Source organism: Pongo abelii, chromosome 21 (genome assembly GCF_028885655.2).
Source record: "Pongo abelii isolate AG06213 chromosome 21, NHGRI_mPonAbe1-v2.0_pri, whole genome shotgun sequence".
NCBI classification, from domain to species: domain Eukaryota; kingdom Metazoa; phylum Chordata; class Mammalia; order Primates; family Hominidae; genus Pongo; species Pongo abelii.
This window is the reverse complement of record NC_072006.2, coordinates 54,256,459-54,277,491: the sequence shown is the minus strand read 5'-3', so window position 1 is coordinate 54,277,491 and position 21,033 is coordinate 54,256,459. Positions and strand designations below refer to the sequence as shown.

The 21,033-nt window shown below is 47.5% G+C and overlaps 1 protein-coding gene, 1 non-coding gene and 1 pseudogene across 3 annotated transcripts; 1 reads left to right on the top strand and 2 right to left on the bottom strand.

Annotated features, from left to right (window-relative positions):
- Positions 1-215: 215 nt before the first annotated feature.
- Positions 216-955, bottom strand: LOC100937023 (keratin, type I cytoskeletal 18-like; annotated as a pseudogene).
- Positions 956-3,760: 2,805 nt separating this feature from the next.
- Positions 3,761-20,961, bottom strand: RNF114 (ring finger protein 114). 2 transcript variants are annotated; one of them, XM_009233703.3, is made up of 6 exons: positions 20,720-20,961; positions 15,547-15,697; positions 11,839-11,945; positions 11,074-11,188; positions 8,306-8,413; positions 3,761-5,575 (listed from the first exon to the last, which is right to left on the bottom strand). In XM_009233703.3, exons 1-6 carry the CDS (start codon positions 20,857-20,859, stop codon positions 5,510-5,512), a joined length of 687 nt encoding a protein of 228 aa, XP_009231978.1. In that variant the 5' UTR covers positions 20,860-20,961; the 3' UTR covers positions 3,761-5,509.
- On the top strand, positions 16,862-16,966 carry LOC112130417 (small nucleolar RNA U13). The gene has a single exon (XR_002912688.1). It is a non-coding gene; the product is annotated as a small nucleolar RNA U13 (small nucleolar RNA).
- Positions 20,962-21,033: the final 72 nt, after the last annotated feature.

The following is a 21,033-nucleotide window of genomic DNA, read 5'->3' as shown; positions in this document are numbered from 1 at the left end:
AGTTCTGTGAGAGTCATCTCAGCAAGTTCCAACCTCGGTAGAGTGCGTGGTGACTTCTGTGGTGTTCTCCTCAATCTACTGAGACCAGTACTTGTCCAGCTCCTCTCAGTTCTTCTGAGCCAGCTCGTCATATTGGGCCTGTATGTCTGTCATGATCTTGCTGACGTCTTGAGATCTGGGGGCATCTACCTCCACCCAGAGCTGGCAATCTGGGCTTATAGGCCTTTTACTTCCTCTTTGTGGTTCTTCTTCATGAAGAGCAGCTCCTCCTTGAGAGCCTCGATCTCTGTCTCCAGCTGCAGCCAAGTGACATTGGTGTCATCAATGACCTTGCGGAGCCCATGGATGTCGCTCTCCACAGACTGGCGCATGGCCAGCTCTGTCTCCTACTTGACTGTAAAGTCATCAGCAGCAAGACGGGCATTGTCGATCTGCAGAACAATGCAGGCATTGTCCACAGTATTTGTGAAGATCTGAGCCCTCAGGTCCTCGATGGTTTTGAAGTAATGGCTCCAGTCTCTGACCTGGGGTCCCTTCTTCTCCAGGTGCTCCCGGATTTTTCTCTCCAGCTTCCATTTCTTGGTCTCCAGGCTCCTCATTCTGTGCAGGTAGGAGGCCAGACGGTCGTTCAGGCTTTGCCTGGTCTCCTTCTTGTTCTGGATGCCTCCCATTCCTGCCAGATCCCCAGCCATCCCCCCGGCCAAATCCCCGGACCCCATGCCGCCCTGGAAGCTGGTGGAGCGGGACTCAGAGATCCGGGAACCAGAATCCCGGGTGCCTGCATAGACGCTAACCACACCGCTGACCGGCTGGGCACCATAGCTGGGCACCATAGCTGGGCACCTGGACAGAGCCCAGGGACCGGTAGTTAGTGGAGAAGGTGGAGCGAGTGGTGAAGGTCATGCTGTCCAGGGGGGAGAGCGAGAGGACAGGACTCAGGCTTTGCCAACAACATTATTTATTTTTTTGTTATTTTTTTGAGATGGTGTCTCACTCTGTCACCCAGGCTGGAGTGCAGTGGCACAACTGCGGCTCATTGCAACCTCTGCCTCCAGGTTTCGTGTGATTCTCCTGCCTCAGCCTACCGAGTAGCTGGGACTACAGGCACCCGCTACCATGCCCAGCTAATTTTTGTATTTTTAATAGAGGTGGGGTTTCATCATGTTGGCCAGGCTGGTCTCGAACTCCTGACCTCAAGTGATCTGCCCGCCTAGGCCTCCCAAAGTGCTGGGATTACAGGTGTGGGCCCCCACATCCGGCCCAAATGTGTTATTTAAGAGCTAAAATTAACTTGAGGCAACAGAGCAAGACTCTGTGTCAAAAAAAAAATAAATAAAATTAACTTGATTTGGTAACATGGGGCATGGAGGTGGACAAAGAGTTAAAGATGAGGTGTGGGTTAATTCTTGAGCAATTAGAAGGATGGCGGTTACCTCTGCCAGGAAAGAGAAGCCGAGCACACAGCGTGGGGTGGTAGGAAGGTGGTGGATGAGTTCAGTTTGAGCCATGCAGAACTTAGAATGCCTTTATTTATTTAGAGACAGAGTTTCACTCTTGTTGTCCAGGCTGGACTGCAATGACACAATCTTGGCTCATCGCAACCTCCGCCTCCCGGGTTCAAGTGGTTCTCCTGCCTCAGCCTCCAGAGTCGCTGGGATTACAGGCATGCACCACCATGCCTGGCTAATTTTGTATTTTTAGTAGAGATGGGGTTTCTCCATGTTGGTCAGGCTGGTCTCGAACTCCTGCCTCGGCCTCCCAGGTACTTGAGAGGCCAAGGCGGGAGGATCGCTTGAGCCCAGGGGTTCGAGACCAGCCTAGGCAACATGGTAAAACTTCGTTTCTACCAAAAATACAAAAATTACCTGGGCGTGGTGGCTACGCCTGTAGTCCCAGCTACTCAGGAGACTGAGGTGAGATGACTGCTTGAGCCCAGGAGGCAGAGGTTGCAGTGAGCCGAGATTGTGCCACTGCACTCCAGCCTGGGTGACGGGGTGAGACCTTGTCTCAAAAAAAAAAAAAAAAAAAAACATACCTGACCACGTCAGACTACTTCAAAATCCCACCACCACCATCACCACACAGTTCCAAGCCCCCATCAACAGCTGCCTGGATTCCTGCAGCCGCCTCCCTGGTCTCTGCTTCCTGTTTCCCTGCTACAGTCCCTTCTCCAAACACAGCCAGAAGCATCCTTTAGGAACCTAAGCTGGATCACCTCACTTAGAACCCAAGAATGCTCATCGAGAAAAGCCCAAGGCCTGACCATGTGTACACAGCCCCTCTGGTCTGCCTTCCACACTGCCCCGCGCTGCCTCATTCTCTCCCTCATTCACTCCACCATGGGCTTATCAGCCGCCTCCTTGCCGCACGGCCTCAAGTGTAACCCATGTGCTCCCACCTTAAGGCCTCTGAACTTGGTTCCCTCTGCAAGGAATCCTCTTCCCCGACATGGTCACTGGGCTTCTCCCCATTTCATTCAGGTCTCAGTTCAAGTGTCATTTTCTTGACCTGTTTTGGCATGACACGGGATTTCATTTCCAGAGGATGTCAGACCTCAAAGAAACAGGCACAAATTGCAATATTCTGAGGTAATTGGAGTCCAGGACTCAGCTGATACTTAGACAGAGGTGGCCTGCACGGATGTGAGGAAGAGGCCTCCCAGGTTTCTGGCTTGGGTAGTTACCACTGCAAGATGGAATAATACAAAAGAGGGCGTGGGTGAAGATTGGAGATGCTGAACTGTCTCGGCTGTATTAAATTTGAGGTTCCAGGTCCGGGTGCAGTGGCTCACACCTGTAAAACCAGCACTTTGGGAGGCCGAGGCAGTCGGATCACGTGAGGTCAGGAGACCAGCCTGACCAACATGATGCAACACCACCTCTACTAAAAATACAGAATTAGCCGGGTATGGTGGTGGGCACCTGTAATCCCAGCTACTCGGGAGGCTGAGGCAGGAAAATCACTTGAACCTGGGAGACAGAGGTTGCAGTGAGCTGAGATTGCGCCACTGCACTCCAGCCTGGGCAAAAAGAGCGGAACCCTGACTCAAAAAAGCAAAACAAAACAAATAGGTTCCAGGCCAGGCTCGGTGGCTGACACCTGTAATCCCAGCACTTTGGAAGGCCAAGGTGGACCACCTGAGCCCAGGGGTTCAAGCCCAGCCTGGGCAACATAGTGAGACCCTATCTCTTACTAAAAAAATTAAAAAATAACGTTTCTACGGGATTGGAATGAAGCTCAAGCAGCCAAACTACAGTGAGCACCCACAATGCAGCGCTGTGCAGGGAGAGCTCTGTATACTTTGCTCCTTGGATCCTAGCATCCTTAAGAGGCAGATAAAATTATCCCCACTTCATAGGAGACAGGTTCAGAAAATATTCGCTAGATGCCCCACAGCTAACAGCAGACTATGAACTTAAACATATCAAGGACCTGAAACTTGACCCTGCAGAGCCCCTTTACTACAAGCCCTCAGCACTGCTGCTGTTATCCGCACATAGCAGAAGCCGCATGTCTAAAGCCTTGCTATATGGAGCGCTGTCACATCTCACCTCCCAGAGCCTCCCAACTGTAACAAGTGTTCTTTTTCCAGAGGACAGGCACCATGAGGCCCAGCTGGTGGCATCAGCTGAGATTTGACGCCAAACAGGACTCAGCAACAAGAACTTCTCTTCTAGAAAGGGTAACCATCTTCTGGAGAGTCCCCAAGCCCATGCTGTGGCAAATGTGTTGAATGAAAACAAGAACCATAGCTTACCACTTAGATTAAGTTATGAAATTTATTTATATTTCACCTTTTAAAAGCCAGAACATAACAAATCTCACTTTCTGGAAAGTCATCTTATTAGAAATACAAGAAGTGCACTTAATACAAGGAAGTAAGTTTCTCGGTGCCACCAGTGAGGTGGACATACACTCACATCAGTCCCTCAAACGAAGGTTTCGCCAGATTTCCCACCAGACTTCTGAGATGATCTAAATTCAGGAAGGTCTGAGTGAACTTTTTCCAGAAATTACAGTGAACAAGCTGACCTTAACTTTTGAGTCCTCCCGAGAAATACTATTGAAAGAACTATTTTTTTTCCAGTGGGCCCTGTCTTTGCTGGCTTCTCGGCATCTGCAGCTCTTCACCGGCAGGCGCGGAGCCCCACAGCAGCAGTGTACAAGTGCGAGGTAGCACTTGCAACCCCATCAGAGACATATGACATCAAAGAACCAACCTAAACCCATATGCCTTTTGGTCAATCAGAGGTTCTGCTCCTACAGATTAGGCTGACAGCTCTTGGACTTATATTTATTAATATTTGTGAAATATGAACTCCAAGGTTCTTGAGCTGTTCCTAAAGCAAGTTTCCAGCAACAGCTTTTATTAACAACTGTTCATCATGCGATGTGCTGTGCCTTATGAACAATGTCTCGTCAGAACAGACCAGGGGGTGGTACTGGGTTTCCTATAGCTTCTCTCTGCATCTACAAAGCAGGTTTTCAAACACATTTTACATGTCGAAACCAGTGTCATAAGGAAAACATTTGTGATAGAAAAACAATGCGCAGTTTAATCTAAGTTACCAAGCAGAAGGTAAAAGAACTAGTATCCGCTGAGTCCCCAAACCTCTTTCTTCTAATTCATCTGAGGATTTTTTGTGCTTCTAGAACAAGAATGTTAGGCAGGCTCCCAAATGGAGAGGTAAACATGACCATGTTGTCTGAAACTACTTCATTAATTTGTAAATCAGAACCAAAAAGCTCTGGCCCTCCCACTTCTCTTAGCTGACCCTCCTCCCCACTTATGGATAAACAGACTTTAACTTCCCTAACCCAGAAACACTTCCACCAAAAATATATGGTTGTACCTTATCCTAAAAAGGCACCATGCAGGCATTTAAGACTGAACCAGTGAACTCTAAGTATGTAGTAGTAGGAAAATATCACTAATCAAAACTTCCAGCATCAGATGGTGCAAAACCCCAAGAGGACTGGTGACATGTACCCAGGGATGGCAACCCCAGCTTCTGGCAACCCCACAGCCCAGCAGGAGCTTCAGCTCTGGTCAGGTGCACGGCTGCCAGAGTCTGCACACCTTGGGGACAAGGAAAGGAGAGACTTGCTTCATTGTGCTATTCATGACCCAGAAAAGGTCCTGGCTGGCTTGAAGGACCCGAGAGACAAACACTGGATGGAAGGAATGAGTGTGAAACAAGAGGTGGAGAAGCTACATTCTCTTCCACAGGAAGCGGCAGAAGCTCCAGGAAGTAGCCGAGAACCAATACGAACTCGACCATGTGACAAACAAGGTTAACAGTAGGGGGAAGACAGCTTTGGCAAGAGCCCAAAGGGAAGAGGAGGGCTGACCTGGGGACCCACTTCCCCTGTCAGAAGTGACCCTGTCCCAGTGCCATGGCTCATTTTCAGGTCTGTTGAACAGGTAAGGTACAGGAGTCATAGGTTTCACGTTTAATATGTAATGGAAGCTCTGGAACATGAGACAGACAGCAAGCACAGACTCTGCTCACTGGTCGATGATGGAGCGCTGCAACACCTGATTCATCATGTCCTCTTCATCAACATCATAATCCTAAGGGCAAAAACAGACATGCAGCCTCAGCAACTGTTTCCAGATGCAAAGACTGGCTTTCAGTAGAAGCAGGACAGCCTAGCAACTGGATCTGGAGCAGGTTGCCGGGGACCGGATCCCCGATGCAACTGTTTGTGATGCTAGGTATGTAACTTTGGGAAAATTAATCTGTCTCTGCTGCCTTCTCTTTTTTTTTACTTGATGGAGTCTCGCTCTGTTGCCAGGCTGGAGTGCAGTGGCACAATCTCAGCTCACTGCAACCTCCGCCTCCCAGGTTCAAGCGATTCTCCTGCCTCAGCCTCCCGAGTAGCTGGGACTACAGGTGTGCGCCACCATGCCCAGCTAATTTTTATATTTTTAGCAGAGACAGGGTTTCACCATGTTGGCCAGGATGGTCTCAATCTCTTGACCTCGTGATCCACCCACCTTGGCCTCCCAAAGTGCTGAGATTACAGGCATGAGCCACTGCACCCAGTCTGCTGCCTTATTCTTAAATGAAGATAAGGATGCCTCCCTTAAATGGAGATTGAGAAACCCAGACAGCACATGAATGGAGCCTGGCACAGACCAAGCGCTCAGAACGTTTGTAAGTTTGTCGGAACAGAGCACGCAGATGCACTGAGCTGAAGAGTTGTTTCTGAGAGGTGGAATCAGTGCGCAGTACAGAATCAGATTTTTAGAGCCATACAGTACAGCAGAAACTATAGCGCAACTAGCCCTCTTTAATGAGTCATTTTTGTTAATGTGACACAGATGAATGTAATGTGTCACATTACATTACACACACATGTAATGTGTCACATTAACAAAAAGGGCAGTTATTCTGAAGTCTGAGTTTCAGACACTGTCAGACTGAGAATAAATATTCTTTATGACAATTTAGCAAAGAGCTTTCTTAGATACTGAAATTCAGCCATTAAGACCGAATACCACTCTAAAATCCTAACTGGACATCTATATATGTAAGTAAGAGGTTTACTTGATATAGTTGGCCAAATTTACCTATTACTATAATGCCAAAACAACAGTGTGCCCCTTTGAAACCATCCAGCTCTAGGGAAAGAATATAAACCTGACAGCCATATTTGGCTAGTGGATATATGCTATTTGACCTGAAGTATTTTTGAAGATAATTAAAACCTGTGAAACTTCCTGTGAAATTTTCCTGTCCTGCTTTGGGCATGGGGGGGTGGAGAAGCTAGGCAATGCTGTGCCTGCATTTCCACAGGAAAACAAGGTGATAGCTAGCAGCATAACGAGTCAGGCACCACCCGGCTTGGAAATCCTCAGGAGGATCATTTCAATTATGGTCCCCATGGACATGTGAGATTGAGCCTCCCAAGTCCAAATTGTTGTTGTATGTGTTGTTGTTGTTGTTGTTGTTGTTTTTTTTTTTGAAGACAGGGTCTCATTCTGTTGCCCAGGCTGGAGTGCAGTGGCATGATCTCAGCTTACTGCAGCCTCTGCCTCCTCTGCCTCCTGGGCTCAAGAGATCCTCCTGTCCCAGCTCCCTCAAAATAGCTGGGACTACAGGCAGGAGCCACCACACCTAGTTAATTTTTGTATTTTTTGCAGAGACAAGGTTTTCCCATGTTGCCCAGGCTGGTCTCGAACTCCTGAGCTCAAGCGATCCACCTGCCTCAGCCTCCCAAAAATGCTAGGATTGTAGGTATGAACCACCGCACCTGTCCCCAAACCAAGTTCTATAACAGGCAGAAATTAAGCCACAAGAAAAGTAGACAAAAATGTGGGGGCAGGGCTAGGAGATAGAAAGAGCAAGTATCACTGTCTCTGTCTCAAAGACTGACCAGATCATCATCTTGTTTTGTTTTGAGACAGTCTTGCTCTGTTGCCCAGGCTGGAGTGCAGTGGCACGATCTTGGCTCATGCTGCAACCTTGCCTCCCAGGTTCAAGCGATTCTCCTGCCTCAGCCTCCCAAGTAGCTAGGATTACAGGTGCCCGCCACCACACCTGGCTAATTTTTCTGTATTTTTAGTAGAGACGGGATTTCACTATGTTGGCTAGGCTGGTCATGAACCCCCGACCTTGTGATCCGCCCACCTCGGACTCCCAAAGTGCTGGGATTACAGGCATTAGCCACTGCGCCCAACCCAGATAATCTTCTTAAATGTCACTCTGGGCCGGGCGTGGTGGCTCACGCCTGTAATCCCAACACTTTGGGAGGCCAAGGTGGGCAGATCACGAGGTCAGGAGTTCGAGACCAGCCTGGCCAACATAGTGAAAGCCTGTCTGTACTAAAAGTACAAAAAGCAACGGGGCATGGTGGCATGCGCCTGTAGTCCCAGCTACTCAGGAGGCTGAGGCAGGAGAATTGCTTGAACCCAGGAGGTGGAGGTTGCAGTGAGCTGAGATCACGCCACTGCATTCCAGCCTGGGCGACAGAGCAAGACTCCATCTCAAATAAGTAAATAAATGTCACTCTGGCCACCTGCCTGGCCCATGAATAGAAACTGTATAGTAGCTACAGTATACAGACTGGAAGCCCATCTAGCTCCCCAGCTACAGCTGCCTGCCCACCTCTTCCACTCAGTCTTCTTCTTTTCTCTCTTGTCAATCCCCTTTTTATCACTGTATCCAGTATACAGACTGGAAGCCCATCACAACAGTGACAAAGTTCAACACTGGGGATCCCCATTTCCCCTTTTGAGAAGTGAAGTAGCCGTGCCATTCCCCCAGGGGAGGGATCAGAGCCCAGGCTCCAGACTTACCACAAAAGTATCGTAAGAAAACCGGTGCCGGCGCTGGATGTGCTCTCTGAAGTTGGCACTGCGGTAGTTGGGGTCTCCCCAGGGCATCGAGGCACATATCGGACAAACCTTTCAACACAAAAGCAAGGTCTTAGGCACCCAATTTCCAAGCTTGCACCAGCCCTCTGTGGCCTGTGTCTGGCCTCCTTTCTTCCAGGACAGCTTTCCTGACATACTGTCCAGGGCCAGTAACTCCTTCCTGTGCATATCAGCAGCCCAAAAAAACACTGCAAATTTCCAGCTCAAGTCAAATGACACGTGGGACTGGGTAAAGTTCAAATCATGATACCACCCTTTCTCATTCCCTACTGTAGGCAGAGAAGTGAGTCAGCCTGGTGGGAGGCCTAGACTGGCCTTCCAATCCAGCACACAAGACAATCCAGAAGCATGAGGAAAACTAAGAAAATAAGCCAATGAGCAATGTCCCAGGGAAGTAAAACACAGCCTTACATGCATCTTAACAAAGGAAATGCTCAGAAGAGGGGGATCAGGCTGAAAAGCCCTCACACAAAACGTTGATTTGGGTTTTTAAGATTGGGAAGTATTTGGAAAGGCAAAGAGGACATGAAAGGGTGCTCCAGGCCGGGCACAGTGGCTCACACTTGTAATCCCAGCACTTTGGGAGGCCAAAGCGGTAGATCACCTGAGGTCAGGAGTTTGAGACCAGCCTGGCCAATGTAGTGAAACATCTTCTCTACTAAAAATACAAAAATTAGCCTTGCATGGTGGCACACGCCTGTAGTCCCAGCTACTTGAGAGGCTGAGGCATGAGAATCGCTTGAACCCTGGAAGTGGAGGTTGCAGTGAGCCAAGATTGTGCCACTGCACTCCAGCCGCCAGCCTGGGTGACAGAGTGAGACTCTGTCTTAAAACAAAAAAAAAAAATCGGTGCTCCAGAAAAGAGGCAGCAGCACGGAAAAGGCCAGAAGGCGGCAGTTACTGTCAACACATGTAAACAACCAGACCAGTGAGTGCGGAAAACTCATGCCAGGGAGAGAGAAGACCTAAGTGCCCCCACTTAAAGGTGGAACCCTACCCCACAGCAAGGAAGATACAGTGATAAAGGGGATTGACAAGAGAGAAATCTGGGATGGTAGAAGACTGAGTGGAAAAGGTGGGCAGGCAGCTGTAGCTGGGGAGCTAGAACATAGGGTGGGACTAGAGACTGAAAAGGAGATGGCTTCCAAAGCGAAGGGAGAAACGCAGAGTTAAGAACTTGCAGAGGGAGAGGAAGACAGAACAGAGGGCCAAAGGCTGAAGAGAAGGCCTCAACATAGACAACATAATCAGAGGGATTTCAGAAGCCAAAGGAGGGGAAAAAGACAGAAAATTAGGCTGCCATACCAGAAAAGTTCAGCAATAACAGTATCCAACAAAATTATGAGTGCAAGTAACATTTAACCAAGTCAATCTGTATCTAAGACTTTAGCTTATAAACATACATAGATACAGGCAAAGATCTGTTTCTCAAAATGGCCAGTTCCATCTTAAGATGAGCATTGATAGCTGCCCTAGTACTCTCACAAAAGCTCATTAAAATTCTAAAATCTCTGCACCACTGTTTACAGCAATGGAGCTGAAGGCTGCCCACACAACAGAGTATGTAGGTCAAGAGAAGCAGTATGAGATAAATGGAAAAATTAAAACTATAGAGAAAGTATACACCTAACTATAAAAAAAGACCTGGTCTGTCAATCACATTAAGAGAGAAAGGTAACACATTGCTGAGATGGAACAAATACTTTTTTTTGGGGGGGGGGGAGTTTTGTTCTGCTGCCCAGGCTGGAGTGCAGTGGCAGGATCTCAGTTCACTGCAACCTCCGCCTCCCGGGTTCAAGCAATTCTCATGCCTCAGCCTCCCAAGTAGCTGGGATTAAAGGCACATGCCACCATGCCTGGCTAACTTTTGTATTTTTAGTAGAGATGGGGTTTCACCATGTTAGCCAACTGATCTTGAACTCCTGACCTCAACTGATCCACCCGCCTTGGCCTCCCAAAGTGCTGGGATTACAGGTGTGAGCCACCGTGCCCAGCCTACATTTTTTTTTTTTTTTTTTAAAGACTACACATGCCAGTAGGTGATATCTGAGTAAAATGTCCAAGGATTGATAAGCCTTTTCCTAATAATTTCACCTAAATCCTCTTTCCCCACAACTATGAAGAAGCTACTTCCAAAAATAAAATGGCAGCTTCATGGAGAAATTTGGTGGACACCAACGGAACCAAGTTAATGTTACCAACAACAGACATCACATGACTTATTGTAGCACCCAGAGGACAGAGAACTCATGTACCATCCCTGCCTCTGCCATGGGGGGGAGGGGGAAATTGCTATGAAAGACATTACAATTGTTAAAATTAAAACATGAATTTCACATTAGACATTAGATTGTATCAATATTAAATTTCTTGAATATGATGAATTATACACACAAAAATATAATTTTCCAAGAAAACATTCTTGTTCTTAAGACATACACACTCCTGTATCAGGGTGCGAAGTATTCAGGGTGCAAAAATGGTCATGGTATCTGTAGCTTATTCCCAAGTGGTCAGAAAAAATGTGTACTATAGAGCATGGTTAAGCAAATATGGTAAAATGTTAACAATGTGTCAATCTAGGTGAAGGGCACACAGGAGTTCATTCTACTAATCCCGTCATTTTTCTTCAAGCTTGATCCTTTCCCTTAATAAAGTTAAAAAAAAAAAAAAAAAAAAAGGTTACTCACCACAGATTTGGTATCCGTGCTATGGAATAATTTGCAGTGTTCCACAAGTCCTTCCTGATCAAAGTTCTTCTCAGGACAGTAAGGACAAGGAAAGGTATAACGGTTTGGAACATTCCTGGAAGGTGAAACACAGGAAAAAAGAAAACTTTTCTGTGAGTACCTTTCCATTAAACTTCAACCACAGTACACTCCAAAAAGGAGCAAAGCTCACCGAATGTATAATGATAAGGATGCTGATGATCACTTCAGACTCAGGTCAAGTATTGTGAAAATAATAGCTCAGCCGGCCGGGCGTGGTGGTTCACGCCTGTAATCCCAGCACTTTGGGAGGCCAAAGCAGGCGGATCACCTGAGGTCAGGAGTTCAAGACCAGCCTGGCCAACATGGCAAACCCTGTCTCTACTAAAAAATACAAAATTTAGCCGGGCATGGTGGCAGCTGCCTGTAATCCCAGCTACTTGGGAGGCTGAGGCAGGAGAATCACTTCAACCCGGGAGGCAGAGGTTGCAGTGAGCTGAGATTGCACCACTGCACACCAGCCTGGGCAACAGAACGAGACTCCATCTCAAAAAAGAAAGAATAGCTCAGCTAACATCTGAAGTGAACACCAGAGTCCTCCCTTGCACACTCCTCCCAAAATACTTGTATCACCTTTAGCCAGCATAACAATTCATACAACTAAACCCCTGGGCATGCAAGGTGTCCAACCTCTTTGTATTAATAGCAAGAGATGACCTCCACCTAAGGGGAGACTGAGTCATTTACCTTGGCTGAAGAGATGCATCCTTAATGGTGGCCTTCACACCTTCCATGATGTAATTCTGGTATTTGGAACACGTAGCCACGTGGGACCGGATCTTGGACAGGAAGAACTCAAATAGGAAGAATCAGAGCCCACAAGTTAGTGAGGACCTTATAACAGGCCATATAGTCCCAAACAAGGGTACAAAGAAAACTAGACCTACACCACCCTGGCAAATAATCTCACCAGACTCCTGACTATGCTGATGGGACTGAAACCCTGATTATTGCAGATTTCCCATTAATACCAAGGCTGCTATTTTAATTCGACTAAATCAGGATATCCGCTTCCACTCTAAAATAACTCTCCTAGAGGTTTGCTCCTATTCATGATAGGCTGTCTGCTCACAGACAAGCTCCAAATCTAGGATGGTTTTAAAAGTTTTCTATACTAGCATTTAAACTAGTCTCCTTACAGCAAGCCAAAAACCACATTCTGTTATGTGCAGCAGAGAAAAGTGATTCTTTAGGTAAAACATATAAAAGCCACTAACCCTGGTTAAAGTATCTATCACCAGACTCTGAAAAATAATCTTTAAAATCTAAATTCTTTTTTTTTTTTGAGACGGAGTCTCACTCACTCTGTCGCCCAGATTGAAGTGCAGTGGCACCATCTCGGCTCACTGCAACCTCCACCTCCCGGGTTCAAGTGATTCTCCCACCTCAGCCTCCTGAGTAACTGGGATTACAGGTGTGTGCCATCATGCCCAGCTAATGTTCATATTTTTAGTAGAGATGGAGTTTCACCACATTAGCCAGGCTGGTCTCGAACTCCTGACCTCAAGTGATCTGCCTGCCTCAGCCTGCCAAAGTGCTGGGTTTACAGGCGTGAGCTACCATGCCTGACCCAACCTTTCATATAAAATCTAGGCTTTGCAATAGTAAAACAGAAAGAGAAGAAAACCCAGAGAATAGTGCTTCATTACAGGTTTTCTAAAAAGAAAGAAAGTTTTAAGAATTGAAGAAAAGAGGGAAGATAAAGGAAAGAAAAACATTTTTAGAGGCATGCCAACAGTACAATCACTAATCTTGAAAATGGAGAAAAGCAAAAGCATACAGTAAAACAAACAAAAAGCCCATCATGGGCGGAGTGCGGTGGCTCACACCTGTAATCCTGAGGGAGGCTGAGGTGGGCCATCGCTTCACGCTCCGAAGTTCGAGATCAGCATGGGCAACATGCAAAACTCGTCTCTACTAAAAATACAAAAAAATTAGGCAGGTGTGGTGACACATGCCTGTAGTCCCAGCTACTTGAGAGGCTGAGGTGGGAGGATGGTTTGAGCCTGGGAGGCAGAGGTTTCAGTGAGCTGAGACCACGCAATTGCACTCCAGCCCGGGCAACAAAGCCAGACCCTGTCTCAGAAAAAAACAAAACAAAACCAAAAACCACATTATGCATGCATAAATAAAGATGAAAAGACCGGGTGCAGTGGCTCATGCCTGTAATCCCAGCATTTTGGGAGGCTGAGGCGGGTGGGTCACGAGGTCAGGAGATCGAGACCATCCTGGCTAACACAGTGAAACCCCGTCTCTACTAAAAATACAAATATATATATATATACACACACATATATATGGCTGGGCGTGGTGGTGGGAGCCTGTATTCCCCGCTACTCGGGAGGCTGAGGCAGGAGAATGGCGTGAACCCAACAGGCAGAGCCTGCAGTGAGCTGAGATCACGCTACTGTACTCCAGCCTGGGCAACAGCGTGAGACTCCATCTCAAAAAAAAAAAAGAAGGCAGTAGGGAATTGTATTTCAATATCTTGAGTTTCTAAAAGTAAACTTCAAAGGGGGAAAAAATGCTCCAATATTTGAGCTCCAGCTTACCATGATGTTGTCTCACCTCTAGCTCAAGAACTTGACTTTAAGCTACAAACTGAGGAATCCTCAATTTTTTTTTCTTTTTTTGTAGAAACTGGGTCCACTATATTCCCCAGGCTGCTCTCAAACTTCTGGGCTCAAGCAATCTTCCCACCTCAGCCTCCCAAGGAGCTGGGACTACATGCATACACCACTACACACAGCTGGTTTTGTTTGTTGGTTTGTTTTGGTATATACAGAGTCCCACTATGTTGCCCAGGCTGATTTTAAACTCCTGGGGTCAGTGATCCTCTTGCCTTGGCCTCTCCAAATGACAGGATTACAGGCATGAGCTACCATGCCCAGCCTCAAGAGTGAAGCCCCCAATTAAGACACAGAAAATAGCCCTATTCAGCATTGAAATGGCCCTACTATGCATCCCTAATACTAAATCACGCTGAAAAGGAGATGGTAAGGTATATTCTTACTATGGGCATCCATAACGAAGTGTTAAAAATAATGAAACTGACATGCAAGGCTGTCCAATATGTAAGAGAAAAAAAACCTGAAAGTGAAAAAAAAGTTGGGAATGAATGTACATTTAAAAAAGTGAAAAAAGTTGAAGAAATATATATATTATAGTGTGATCTCATTTTGCAAAAATTCTACAACTTGGTTGGTAAACATTCTACAGTGTTTGTCAAAGGGAAGAAAATATTATGCAGCTTTCAAAACTGAATCACTTTTTTTTTCCTTGAGACAGGGTCCGGCTCTATCACCCAGGTTGGAGCGCAGTGGCACGAACTCAGCTCACTGCAACCTCTGCCTCCTGCGCTCAAGCCATTCTCTCACCTCAGCCTCCCGAACAGCTGAGACTACAGGCACACACCACCATGCCCTGCTAGTTTTTTGTATTTTCAGTAGAGCCGAGGTTTCACCATGTTGTCCAGGCTGGTCTAGAACTCCTGGACTCAAGCAATCCACCCACCTTGGCCTCCCAAAGTGTTGGGATTACAGGCATAAACCACCTTGCCAGGTCTTAAATTGAACCAATTTTGAAGTAATCTCTGGAATGAGGAACAAGCCTACATGATTGTGTATTTTTGTATGATCTGCAATTTAAAAAATTTTAACGATTCTAAAATCAACAAGGCTGTGTATATATCTCTTGGAAAATAAGACAACAGTATTTCTCCTTTCCAGTAGCAGTTATAACAGGTATGAAAATAAATATACTTGACTCTGATTATACAAGAGCATGGATACATTTCAAATGTTAGCTATTGTTATTACAATCCAATGATTTCATACTGACTTTTTTTTAAGAGACAGGGTCTTGCTGTCAGCCAGGCTGGAGTGCAGTGGCATGATCACAGATCACTGTAATCCCAAACTCCTGGGCTCAAGTGATCCTCTGGCCTCTGCCTCCTGAGTAGCTGGGCCTACAGGTACATACCACCACACCTGGCTAATTTTATTTTTTTGTAAAGATGAGGTCTCACTATGTTGTCCAGGCTGGTCTCTTAACTCCTAGCCTCAAGCTCTTGCCTCGGACTCCCAAAGAGCTGGGGTTACAGGAATGAGCCACCGCGCCTGGCCATAATTGATCTTTTATAGGAAAAAACTGGGATAACTGATTTCTATGGCTTTCAAACCTAAAATATATACTTAACCAACTCTCAAAAAAAGAAACAAAAACCACTAAGGTTATGAAAACAAACCAGCCCAGCCATCACCACAGGTAACTGGCATGCACGCGTGCTGTTAGTGACCTAGTCATGCTCTAACTTCAGCAACAACATGGCAGCTGTACGTTTTACCCCATCTTATCATGGAAAGACATGGACTCTTCCACATCACTTCCACATACATTCTTACGGCAGCCATGGCAAGAAGTCTCTGTGCTCTCGATCTGCCGCTCGAGCTCCATGGCTCGGACGCCAGGTGCCAGAGCGCTGCGACACACCCCACAGACAGGCTTCTTCGGCTTCAGACATTCCTGCAGGCATGCAGAGCAAAAGCTAGAACAAGACATACAGAGAATCTCTGTCACGCATCATGGAGACAAGACGACAAATATGGATCAACTTTTAAAAAGACATCAATGGATAATGGAGTTAAAAAACAACTTGCTCTCTCCTCCCAATTCAAATACTAAGTCCTTCCAGGCCAGAAAAAATGAGGGATAGGAGTGGACTACAAAGAACACACAACTACAGAAACAAATGCAAACTCCTGTGATAGACACAGCGAAGGTGTTAAGGTTGAGGCTTCAAGCCTTAGGCCCTGCCACTGAAGGATCTCAGTGGGGTTTCTTGAATCTCCATTTTTTCCTTTGTGAAATGGAGAGAGTAGTACCTACCTCTAGGACTGCTGGGAGGATACAGTTTGTATAGCAGACCCCTGGCAGAGTGTCCAGCACGTACAAAACGCACCACAAACGGGAGCTGCTATCATTACAGGTGAAGGCAAAGCGCTACAGGAACATAAAGGGAAAAGCAACTAGTTGTGACCTGAGAAGGAAAGGGCTGGTAAGACTGCAGTGAAGGCTGGGAGCGGTGGCTCACGCCCGTAATCCCAGCATTTTGGGAGGCCAAGGCGGGTGGATCACGAGGTCAGGAGTTTGAGACCAGCCTGGCCAACATGGTGAAACCCGTCTCTACTAAAAATACCAAAATTAGCCAGGCATGGTGGCAGATGCCTGTAATCCCAGCTACTCAGGAGGCTGAGGCAGGAGAATTGCTTGAACCTGGGAGGCAGTGGTGGCTGCACACTCCAGCCTGGGCAACAGACTGCGACTCTGTCTCAAGGTGGGGGTTGCGGGGGGAAGACTGCAGAGACAGCGTCTCTGATCAGCCTTAAAAGGGTTCAGCTCGGTCGGGCACGGTGGCTCACGCCTGTAATCCCAGCACTTTGGGAGGCCGAGGTGGCCAGATCACAAGGTCAGGAGATCAAGACCATCCTGGCTAACACAGTGAAACCCCGTCTCTACTAAAAATACAAAAATTAGCTGGGAGTGGTGGCAGGCGCCTGTAGTCCCAGCTACTCGGGAGGCTGAGGCAGGAGAATGGCATGAACCCAGGACGCGGAGCTTGCAGTGAGCCAAGATCGCGCCACTGCACTCCATCCAGCCTGGGTGACAGAGCGAGACTCTGTCTCAAAAAAAAAAAAAAGGGTTCAGGTGGATCCTTTTGTAGTTCATGAACGTGAGGACTGGGTGTTCATGCGCATGTGTGAGATGTGCCACCCTCGAACCTTGTTACGGATGTTGGCCCATTACCCATCTGGCATTTTAAAAAAAGAGGTCAGCTAGCAGAGGAAGGGAAGACTATTCTATGCCTAATTTAGGCTTAAAATTCATATGTACCTGAGGAAATAAAAATCTAACAGACTTTTCCTCATAAGCAGTAGGGAGCCAGGAGTTTAAAGCAAGGTATTAACAAAACAAGGACAAATCCAGGTTTCAGAAAAATATCTCTGTGCTATCATGGAAAACAAAGTTTTGTTTTTGTATTTTTTTTTTTTTTTTTTTTTTTTGAGACAGAGTCGTGCTCTGTTGCCCAGGCTGAAGTGCAATGGTGCGATCTCGGCTCACTGCAATATCTGCCTCCCCGGTTCAAGCGATTCTCCTGCTTCAGACTCCCAAGTGGCTGGGGTTACAGGCGCGCACGACCACACCCAGCTAATTTTGTATTTTTAGTAGAGACGGGGTTTCACCACGTTAGCCAGGCTGGTCTCGAACTCCTGACCTCTGGTGATCCACCAGTCTTGGCCTCCCAAAGTGCTGGGATTACAGGTGTGAGCCACTGAGCCCAGCCCTATAGTTTTTTTTTTTTTTTAGGTGAGAAGGTGAGAAGAGACAAAGTAGAAACCAAACAGATGGCTAAAGGCAGAGGATTGTGAGGGTCTGACTGAAGGAGTAGGGGATGAATTCAGGAAACCATTCACAGAAAGGTAGAATCAGGAGGACTTGATAACTTACTGACTTTGAAGAAAAGAAGTCAAAGATGACCGAGTTCCTATCCTGAAGCCTAGGAAGATGGTAATGCTGAGATAAGGCATACACAAAGAATGGAGAAGACACCCTGGGCTACTTACCCAACCTGATAGATTAAGACAGTATAACCAAATCTGCCAGAAAGAACTAAAGATATATAATGAAAGGCAATCTTCTGAACACTTGACCATTTTCTACTGCCTCTAAGAATCTCCTTCCTCCTTGTCATTAAGCTAGATGTTAATGCTGTTAGGCAAAATTCCAGACCAGGTACAGAGAAGGTGAGGGAGTCTATTCATTCACCACTGAGGGCAATGGAAACTTGACAAAGCCCTGTTCTCATGATGCTTACATTCTAGAGTGAAGGGAAACACAAATGTTAATTTCAGATAGTGATTAAAAATATGAAGGAAATATGGCAAACAGACCAGCTGGGGTGATCATAGAAAGCTGCTTCTGAGGAGTTGGCATTTGAGCTGGGTGGGACCTGATTACGAGGACAGCCACACAGATCTGGGTGCAGAGCTCCACACCAAGATGACGCCACACACAAATGAGGACTGGAAAGGAAGGCAGGCAGACCTTGGGGCCACGATGCGGTAGACCATGGTGAGAAGGGCAAGCGATGAGGCAGTAGAGACAGGCAGGGCCTGTGGCCATCACTTGTGTTGCCTGTTCACAAAGGCAGATGACAAGAGGAACCCAAGAGAGCACAGAGGGTCCAGGCAGTATAATGGAACCAAACCCAGCATGCAGATAAAAGCAGCTCGAAGTCTCTTCTCAAGCACACACACAGGTACAGCTCATCTATCAAATGTTCACGAGTCACTTTGTGCCTGAAACATGCCCAAACTACCAGCCTGCTTTTGAACAACTCAAATATCCTGGGCTGGCTTTTTCAGTTTCTATTTCCTACTTATGGGCCCTTTTCTAGTTCAGCCTTCTAACGCTCCACTCCGTCACAGTGCTAGGAAGAAATTCCCTTCTCTTGGGCACCCAGCCAGCTGCCTTTCTCCAGCTGTATTCTACCAGATTGGAGAACGCAGTCATTCAGGGCTTGAAATAAAGTTTTATAAAAATCCAATGCCCCAGCCAGAGTTGCAGTGATGCTCAACTTTCCAAGCACAAAAGGTAAAAATCAACTAGGCACAGCAGAAAACAGTATGTTGGAGCTAAGGGGGATTCGGGCTGCCCTCACAGAGGTGCTTCCATCTGTCTTCAATTTGCACTGAACTGCTGATCACGTGGGGCTAGGACAGCGAGGATAGAGAAGAGCCAAGGTTTGAAAACCAGTACTGTTCCTTGCCCTCTGACCTAGGAAAGGTTCACCTAGCTCAAGAAAATCTCAAATTTTGCTGCTCTTCATTTAGCAAACTGTGCTGGGTCTAGCCTTTTTACAAATGTTAATAGTAAATGAAATCCACTGAATTAATCCAAAATCAGGTAAATCTGATCCAAGCATAAGTGGATTCAATGAAAAAGCTAAAGACCACTTCAACTCTCCTGAAGCTTGCTTACACGACTTATTAGTTCATTCAACCATTACCTGATCATTCACCCCACGCACAGAGGTGTGATCCCTGAAATACCCTCCCGCTTGCAGAATGAATTTTTACAATAGTTTGACCAGTCATTGGTACTTATTTATAATCAATTCACTGGACTGTAAACTCTGAAGGCAGAGTCTACCCCAAGATCTGGCACACAGAGGCCATTCCAGTCAGTTGAGGGGCAATAAAGATATGGCCACTCCGTCATGAGCTGTTAAGTTTTGCTCTGTGCAAGCAAGGAGAAGGAAGTTAAGTCCCAGAAAGGAAGTGGGGGAAGTAATTTAGATGGGGATGTATTTGGTGAGGTAACTTAACCTGGGACTTGAAGCCTGAAAAGGGCGGGGTGGGGGGAAGAGTTCCAGGCTAACTGAATTGCAAAGATGAATAGCCTAAAGCAACATGATGAAGCAAAAAGCAGCCAGCTAGGTGCCAAGCACTGTTCTCTGGACTATTAAAATGGTCACCTGCAGTACATCTGGGAAGAGCTAGGCCACGGTGACCCTTTCCTAAGAGAGCCTCGGACCCTCAGTGTATTCACCTGTAAAATGGCTGCCAACCCTCCCCCGCTGCAGGGTGGCTATAGAATAATGCCCATGGAGTGCAATGGCTACTGTGCCCGCTGACTAGTGAAGGGGTGCCAAGACCAATGCCAAGGTGATCCCACGATAAGCACTCAGAGAGGCCAGAGGAAAAGCCAATTCTGAGGCAAGAAGCAGGTGGCCACGTTGTCTACAATTCTTTCAACTCAGGTGTGTTTGTGCGTCTGATGGAACAAGGCTTAAATTCAAATCGACCAACCTCGAAAGCCCCGGCCACAGCCCAGGACCTGGACTGGACATTTATACACATATCTGCTTTAATCATTATAACTACTCTATTCACAGTATTCAGGTCATGAAGGCTTAATTGAAAACTGAAAGAAACAAACCTCCTACACAGGAAGTAGAATGCTAACAATCCCATCTGCCAACTCCCACCCCCTTTCACAGCTAAGGGCAAACTGGCCAGATCCCCATAAAGACTTCCCTTTTGTTGTTTTAGTCTAGTTCAGCGTTTCTCCCGACTTTAGTGCACATTAGAATAACTCGCCACAGCTAGACACGATGCCAAATGTCCTATGCTTTAAGAGCGACGTGGACTAGAAAGGAAACGTCGGCTCTCCAAGGGCGGACTTCAGAGCCTAAAGTCCCCGCAGGGCACGAGTCCACTATGACGTGTGGGAAGGAGACTGACAGGCCGCCTGGAACATCGCAGGCGCTCAACAGACAGCAGCTGCCCCGCTAAGACGGGCGGAGGGACGGGATACTTAGGAGTGAGCGGGGCGGGACAGAAGAGCGCCCCGGCAGCTTTCACGGCCCTTAGGAGCCCCGGGGGACAACCCCGGGAGGCCCCTCTGGGTGGGTCCTCTTGCTCCCGCCTTGAGACCCATCTCGCTCCTCGGCTCCATTCCCTTCCCAGTTAAGCGCCCCCCGACCAGGCCCGGGCTCGCCGCTTACACGTGTCCGCAGGGCACCTGTACCGGCTTCTCGTACACCTCTAAGCACACGGGACACGTGAAGCGTCCTAGGGGGTCAACCTCCGCCGCCGGCCCCGCCAGCTGCGCAGCACCCCCGCCATCCTGCTGTTGCGCCGCCATCTTGCTGCCGCTTTGCGCCGCGCAACGGCGGCCGATGAGGAGGAGGCCTAGGGGGCGGGGCTCGCGGTCGGAGGGGGCGGGGCTCGCGGGGGGTGAGCGGTTGGGGGCGGGGCTCGTGGGTGGGCCACCCCTCGGGGCCCCTCGGGGCCCCTCTGATGCAAGCGAGCTAGAGGC